An 8,790-nucleotide genomic window follows, 5' to 3' on the forward strand; every position below is an offset into this window, starting at 1 on the left:
TTGTTTCATCACGAAGGATACCACCGCTCTTGGTCAAACCGAGATTGCTCGTCGGTGTTTAAGACAACCCAATTGTGTGATAGAGGTGACCATCGGATGAAAATTTCTCTCGTCGCTAATCCCGACTAGGAATGGGTATAGAAAATCTATCGAAGGCTTTCTTACAGAGTTAACTTATGGACGGTTAAACTGGAGCATACTTACAGAGAGGCGAACAGGGCAACTGATTTGCTAGCTACTCGAGGCATTAATTCGAGCACTCTTCCTACTTAGATTTTCCCGTTAGGGTTTGTTTGAATTGAGGGATTTGTAGGGAAAGGAAAGGGAGGGAGAATAGGTGATTTAAATTCTTTTGTTTGGATAGGAAATAAGGGTGGAGGGAAATGGAGGAGGAGAGATTTGGAGGGATCCAATTTTCTTCCTCCAAGCCTAATCAAAATCTCTCCACAATAGGAAAGATTTGGAGGAAATTTGTATCCAAACAACCACACTTCATTCCCCCTCCCCTTCCCTTCTCTCCCTTTCCCTTCCCTCATTCCCCCTCTCCTCCCTTTCCTTCCACTTTTGCTATCCAAACACACCCTTAGTGAGTTTCGTACCATCCTTCGGGAGGACATTTTTGGGGTTGATATCCCCGTGTAATAGCAACTAGTTTTATGGGGCTTTGCCCCTCTTTCGTACCAAAAAAAAAAAAAAAAAAATAGTGCTTGAAAGCCTGAGTTAACTTTGTGATCAAATATTACGGATAATAATGTAGGAGTTAGAGATTGAGATTGCAGTAACAAAACTGCTGGAGAGATTAGGAAAATTTAAACAAGAATGCTTAGTACAGGAATAGTTGTGTTGCAAGTGCATAAGCTCAAGGTGTTTCGTATGTTCTAAGTTGACTCTGAAGGAGCTAATAGGAAACCAGAAATAAGGTTTTAACAGATGCAAAACAAAAACGATTTTTAGTGGAGTTTTGAATCCGACCTGAATGATTAAATCGATCAAATGACTTGTAGGTTTCTGGTTCTAACCCTTCCACACTTTATTTAGTCTTACGTTAATGCATTTTTTTACTTTAAGCATGTACGGGAGTAGTCTTGGAGTAGTAATAGAAACTAAAAAAAAAAAAAAAAAAAAAAAAAAAAAAAAAAAAAAAAAAAAACAGATAGGGCAGAGTTAGGGTCAAGCTTGAATCAGCCCGGGCCAACCCTACACATTAGAGGGGTCGGTTTAGGACCTGAGTTTCTAGGCTTGACCCGATGCAAGCTGGCCCGGCCGGTGGCCAGGTCTAAGCCCAGTATTACCTTCATCCCACAAATATTGTGGAAAAAAAGAAACCTTCATCCCAGCAATCCCGCGAAAAAACCTTGGGTCACAATGTGACATCCAAGTCTCCAACTTACAAGTCAAGAGTCAAGACCCTTACAGCGACATCGACCACTGTTGAATATACAACATATATGCAATTTACTATTCCTGCCTCCTGCATATATACAAGTGCTCCACATTGTAATTCAGTAAATGATCAAAATGCATCTTAAACACACACATGGATTCCACGGCAACTTCTGACTGGTGAGTAACAACGTTTGTCAGGACGGCCTATCAAGTACGCAAGAAAAGTCAGATGGTTCATTAGACCTGGCCCAACCAGCACGCAAAAGAAGTGGGTATATACAATGCAGTTTCAATAATTTACAGATTCTAGTCCCACCAAACCATCCCTAAGTCGTTAGCCCGCTTGTAAGAGAGCCGCAAAATGCATTTCAGGGCTGGCCAGCGTCCAGCCAAGAGCACATTTGATCAACTCCAGTACAAACTATGACGAATCCAGAAAACACTCTCGGAACAAAAAGGCTATGAAACTAAATGTAATTAATCGCAATCAAACAGCATAATAAAAATGCGTCCAGTGCAGAAATAAAAATTTGAATGGCTGAACAAGGAGGAACTTCACTTACCAATAATACTTATGTAGAGCCTCTCAGATGTCAAAAGTTGAATTATGTCTGGCACTTATTCATCCCTAGAGTTTCAGGGTGCTAAATGCTTCCCATAATACCTCAGTGATCTCTATTCAGTGACTCTTCGAATCTCACTGATTATGCCACTGCGCCAAATGATGCCAATATATCAAGAAGACCAACATAGAATTAGTCACAGATCTTCCATTCAAATGGTGTTTCATCTCCCGCTCAAATTGCCACCCATGTTACTCGTTTTTTCATATGAACTCGCATACAAGTGTCGGCTACCCTACACACATAGCTAAAACACAAACAATGAAACGATGCAGATAAGGAAGAGATATCCTCAAGGATCCCTTTTATTTGGTGATGCTTATCTTCCTTTCCTGCCCACTGCAACAGAAGTTGAAGACAATCCGACCCTGGACACTTCATGCTAATCCCGAACAAAAGAATGCCTCATAAAATTGTCCAATTCAATACTTGGACAAACACCCGAGTCAAATTATTTTAAACTCAATTCTAGCCGGGTCTAAGTAACAGAAATTTTAAACTCAATTCTAGCCGGGTCTAAGTAACAGAAATTGCCATATCATGCACTTGTAACACTTCGTGGGGGTTATATAATTCAACGTGGTGATGTGGCACTGTGGCAGAACAAGGGGTGGGTATCAGAACGGACGCCATTTTGGTACATCGTACATGTGATCCATTCTCAGGTAAAGCATTGATGTTTTATTTGGCACAAAGCATTGGTGTCGTACTGGCATTGGCGAATAAGACCGATAATACACAATTCTTCATTTACCACTTCTGTAGAAAGCATTGTGAAGATCTAATAACAGTAGAAATTGTCGTTAAAATTAGAAACACAGCTATCAATCAAACATTTGTCATCGGGAAATCCTTGAACACAAATATTTTTTTGGAGTCGTCACTGTTATATCATTGGTTCATTTGTCACCCAAAATTGACCCCCTACTAAACCTGATGTTCCAGACCCAAAAAAACCGAAATAAGTCCTGACTCAATATGACGTGACCCCATCCGAACTGTTCCAAATATTCACGACCTAAATCGACCCACTCCCGCAACAACCCAATTTTGAAACGGCTTGAACCACCCAATTGCCAACTCTATGCGAACCTACCTATCATTGTTTATTCACTTCTCATATGTTATCAATTGTTTTCCTTCTATATTCTATTCCATAAATTTGCTAGCAATTACAGCCTTACCAGCTACAGCAGTACAGCACAACAGGTTCATCCATACCGTAATAACCAAGTAGAGTGATAATGTGCAAACTATCAAAGCAAATCACTAACTTCAGTCTAAGCTTATTTGAAGAACCCGCTCAACATATGAACAACTTAAAGCGACTCTTGGAAAGAAAGAATCCATTAACTAACTTATCTAGCTAGCATACGGCTATGTTATTCAGACACGGATACGAAGTATCGTATCCGATACGTATCGGAGTATCCGACACGTGATTTTGAATTTTAATAGGTGAAAATTGTTAATTACCACCTACTATTTACCGTATTTTACAAATTAACACCTTGTATTTTGTTTATTACAACTTACCACCTACATTACACCGTATATATCCCATCTACCACCGTATTTCATTCTCGAACATCGTTTTATTTAAGTCCCGACTCATTAAGTTACTAAACTATAGAATGACTAGAATACTCTTACCTTAAGAGCATCCACATTGAAGAGGATGAACCATCCTCTTAGTACTCTCTTTCATCTAAGAGGATGTCCTCTTCAATGTGGGTATATCCTCTTAGCATCCTCTTTGAAGAGGAAGAGGAAGACTTTCTCTATTTATAGAGGATGTTCTTACCTTGGCCCTTGTGCCAAATAAGAGATAAAAATTGTAGTGGGTTTACTTTAAAGGTAAAAGAGGAGAGGAAGTTTGCATCCTCTTTGATGTGGACAAAATTAGAGGAAGAGGAAGAAGATAGTGGAAAGTGGGGTAGATGAAAGAGGGTGTGATGTGTCAAAAATATAGAATGAAAGAGAGAAAATAAGAGGATCAAACTATCCTCTTCAATGTACATGCTCTAATTCACTCAAAACATATACTACCCCTCAACTAAAAGATAAACCACATCATTCATTATCAACCCCTCATTAATTGAATTCTTCATCAGCATCATGATCATCATCAAATTGCTAGAAATCTAAAATGCTATTAATTACCTCATCATTAACAAATACAACAACAACAATCTCGAAGTATCGTTCGCTGGTACTACATCATTATAACCTTCATCCTCCAATAAGAGAAAGAAAAAAAAAACCCAGAAAATTAGCTGAGAATTGAACACAAAACCCCAAATTCATAAACAAAATCAAAATATCCCTACTTTTGATCAGATCCCTAATTTTGATTTGAAGAAGATGGTAGATCTAGAGCAGATAAACGGCTTGACTGGGTTTGTGTAAAGTCAAACTCGAACCCATCATTCCTCTTTGAGATTGTGTAAAATTGATGATGAAATGATTATTGGTTCTCTTGACAGATGAAGGTCTCACAATTTTGGTAGTCGGATATTAATTCTTCAACAATAATTTAATTTTGATTGTATAATTTGGGTTCAAAGTGTTTGATTTTGTTTGCGGTTTATTAAGTTGGTGATGAGTGCTTTGGGAGAATAAAATCAAGGGTGTTTTAGTCATTCAACAGTTTATTCACTTAATGAGTCGGGAATTAATTTAAGTGATGATCGTAAATAAAAAACGGTGGTAGATGGGATATTTACCATGAATTGTAGGTGGTAATTTGTAATAAACAAAATACAAGGTGGTAGTTTGTAAAATACGGTAAATAGTGGGTGGTAATTAACAATTTTCACTTTTAATAGATACGGGAATACGGTCAAAGGAGTATCTTGACTTTTTTTTAGACACGGATACGATACGTTTTATATATATATATTTTTTATTATATTTGAGAAATAAATAAAAATATACTTTATACTGTATTTTTTTTTTTGTTTTATACAAGTCTTGTTATAGAGTATACTACCCATATCTCTCTCTATTAGAAAAAGAAAAACTATAAAATACTACCCACCTTTTACAGCTGTGTATCATTAACCCAACTACCCACCCCCTGCCCCACACTTCTCTTTTAAAAAATAAATCCCTAATCTTTCTCCTTTTCCACTCTCCTTTTCCACGCACACCGCTCTCCCTCACACAAAGATCAAGATCAATCTCTTTCTCAGACCAAAGATCAAGATCAAGATCAAGATAAGATCCTTTCCATACATAAATATTAAAATATTACAGTTAAGTCTTGTTTTTCCATCAAAATTAAGATCAAGATCAAGATGTTTCCATTGTCGTTGCCGTATCCGTATCGTGTCAGTAATTGGCGTATCCGATACGTATCCCGTATCGTATCGATACGGAATACGCCACTCAACAGACGTGTCCGAGTATCGTAGGCATACGGTCAGTCGGTCACTTGTGTCAGCAGCAAGTAGTTGTCAAGTTTTGTGGTTTTTGCAAGATAGGATTTCAGGATAAATAACCTAATTATTCTGATGACATCGACCATCAACAAGAAGGTTTAAGCACATAACAATTCAAAGGACGAAAGACAACAACATTACTGTATTGCCACAATGACTCCAGCCAATAGCGAGGTAATGGGGTAGGATATTCACAGCCTTACACTCCTGTGTTAACAACAGAGAAAGGCTGTTTTCTAGATGACTCAAAATGAAATTTGGAAACTGCATAAAGTGATTGCCACTTCACATATAAGAAAGGGGAACAAAAATATTCACCCAGTTTAGTGTACCATTTTTTGTTATTCTATCACAATCTAAAACCAAATAAGAGACTCTTTGTCTCCGTTGGAAATGGTAATTCCAATGACAAAGGGTTAGTTGAAACAAAAGGAGTCGCTAGTTTCAAGAGCTTAGGGGAGGATGCTACAATCAATAGTAATGCAGCTATAAATGCACGGATATGCATCTATGCACTCGTCAATAGAAATCAATTCCAAGTCACCATGACTATCGCAAACAAAAGTAACATGTTATAATGGAAATGACACAATTTGTTCTGTTACAGCCAGTACTCATTCAGTAATGGGAGCAAGACGTATATAATTTACATCAAATATTTATGTAATACAACAACAACAACAACAACATCAGAGCCTTAATCCCAAAATGATTTGGGGTTGGCTGACATGAATCATCCTTTCGAACCGTCCATGGGTAAACGCACGCCTCAAAATGCGAATAAAAAAAAAGGGAAGATGAAAAACAAAAAGGAAGAACGAAAATGTAATGGAAAGTCAAGGTAAACTTAGGGGTTTTAAAATCGAATTCCGTCTTTCTTTTATAAAAACTTAAAATTTAAATCGAGAGAAAAGATTAAAACGATTTTTAAAAACCGAAATAGAGTTGAGGCTCCGGAATGAACCAGGTAAAATCTATAAGAAAGTGGTTGGTGAAAAAGTGTAATAAAGGAGAGAAAAGTAAATAATTTAATTTTTTTAAATTAAATAAAAAAACATTAAATCTGTCAAAAAACATCAAATACTAAAAATCCACATGTATCCTTTCCCTCCATTGTGCCCTCTCCGTCACCATACTCTCCTCAAGCCCCAGAACTCTCATATCGTGCCCCAGAACATCAAATATTTATGTAATGTTGCCAAAAAAAAAATTATGTAAAGAAATATCAACTCCAATATAATGAGCTATTCACGAAATGTTCAAGGAGTTATTGTGTTTAATTATAGTACAACATAACATTGACGACTAGATATGCATGGTCAGAAGAAACTCTACACAATTACTCATCTGACATACAGCATCTAGTAAATCAACAAGGCGGCTAACTCTAGTTCCGAATACCAATCACAAGTTTACAATTATACATTCTCACCACACACATATCATTACAGAGTAATCAACAAGAGGGAATACAATCGAAATCAACAATCTAAGCAAACAGAACCTGGGAGCTTGACGGAGTCAAGTCAGAGAAGCCCTCGTGAGCATCGACCACATGCCATATAACAGCAAAGCATGATTTCTTCACCGACTGACTTTTCTGGTTACCCTTCAAAATCTGGCCAACAGCAACGTGGAAATCGCGGCCAACAACATAGATTTTGGCATCACAGGAATTCACTGAGAAAGGTTTACATATTTGTTCAGGTAAAGGAGATCCTTGCACTGTTTCCCAGGAATCAGAATCAACATCATAGACCTTCAGCTTCATCCTTTCATGTTCTGATACCACAAAAAGATGTCCATAAACAACAACACTTGATCCTGTCCATCCTTCCCTTAATCCAACTGCCATATTCTCCCAATAATTAGTTTTCGGGTCATACACCTGACCTCTAGGGGATACAAAGAATGGCCACAACCATCCTTCTGTAACTAAAAGCTTCCCGTTAAGAACAGCTGCATCATAAGAGGCCATATTTGTTCCCATGCTCGCAATTGGCCGCCAATTTCCCGTGGTGGGGTCCATAACCTCGGCTGAATCAAGCTCAAACAAGTCTGAGCTATTCCCTCCAGCCACATAAACCATCCCATCAATCAATCCACTTGCAAAAAATGATCTTGCAGTATTCATTTGATTCAAAACAGTCCAACGATTCTTATATATTTCATATTTCAACACAACATCAAGCGGGCAATCAACATCCGATACCATCCCACCACACACAAAAAGAACCCCCTCTTTCGGGATTGCAACACATCGAAATCCGTGGGGGCAAACTTTCTCCCTACAAGGCATTGCAGGAATGGTATGCCAAGTGAAATGAACAAGGTCAAGAACCCGCCATTGTATCTTTCCCGTGCACTTGTGGAAAGCAAACACGAATAACCAAGGATTGCGAAACCCAAACTCCTTCCTACGGGTGAAAAACCGATCTTTACTACCTAGCAACAAGTGCCATCTTTTGCACACCACTCTACAAGCACCATGGCTCTCAATAGGTAGCCTCAACAAGCAATTGAGAGCCACATCATCCGGAAGCCCCGGAATTAATGGCTGCCCCTTTATAGCTAACTCCATGTCAGAGGAGAGATCTACAAAAGGCGATTTAATTGCAGCTACTCGAAACTTGGGGGATAATGTTAATTGAGAATCACCAAGCTTGTAAACTGGTGAATGCTTTGAAGACATTCTCACCCTTTGCATATTTTCTTCCTCTATAAAAATTAGGCACAACAATACCAATTCTATGGTTTTCCCTAAGTAACCTAACTAAAAACCTCTTTATTTTCAATTTCCTAAACTAGAACATTTTCACAAAAGTTTGGACGGAAAGTAGAGTACACCCATTTCTCAAATATCTCCTCCTACACAATACCACATGAAGCAACCAAAATTCACAAACAAAAACAACATACATAAAAATTACTTGTACATATACACATAAACAGACTTTAATAATTATTTTTTTATCTGATCATCAGGCAGCACAAACAATACTTTTTACATGAACTAAACAGTAATACAGTAATAATTAACAGTGTAACAAACAGGTACAAGTTTCAGCACTTTACCAAAATATTTGGTATGAAAAACACCCAGAAAAAATCAAGCAAAACCCAGAAAAACCCAGATGATTTTTTGTTAAAAGGTTGAATCTTTCAAATAAATTCATTGAAAAAGAAAGAAATAAATAAATTGAAGAAAGAAAAATAAGACACGACAGCACAACAAGTAAGAAGAAGACGTAGAAAGATGAAAAAAGTAGTGTAGATAGGAGAAATTAGCTGGAAAATAAAGGTATCAAACTGTTGATGTGTGTGTATGTGAGTGATTA

The 8,790-nt window shown here is 37.6% G+C and overlaps 1 protein-coding gene across 1 annotated transcript; it reads right to left on the reverse strand.

Annotated features, from left to right (window-relative positions):
* Positions 1-6,699: 6,699 nt before the first annotated feature.
* On the reverse strand, positions 6,700-8,159 carry LOC141642665 (F-box/kelch-repeat protein At1g30090). The gene has a single exon (XM_074451526.1). It carries the CDS (start codon positions 8,157-8,159, stop codon positions 6,942-6,944), a length of 1,218 nt encoding a protein of 405 aa, XP_074307627.1. The 3' UTR covers positions 6,700-6,941.
* Between the last annotated feature and the right edge of the window lie 631 nt (positions 8,160-8,790).

Source organism: Silene latifolia, chromosome 2 (genome assembly GCF_048544455.1).
Source record: "Silene latifolia isolate original U9 population chromosome 2, ASM4854445v1, whole genome shotgun sequence".
Lineage (NCBI taxonomy): Eukaryota > Viridiplantae > Streptophyta > Magnoliopsida > Caryophyllales > Caryophyllaceae > Silene > Silene latifolia.

Bases quoted from the DNA above. Each gene is read 5' to 3' on its own strand.
- LOC141642665 (XM_074451526.1), bottom strand. From the start codon at position 8,159: ATGCAAAGGGTGAGAATGTCTTCAAAGCATTCACCAGTTTACAAGCTT.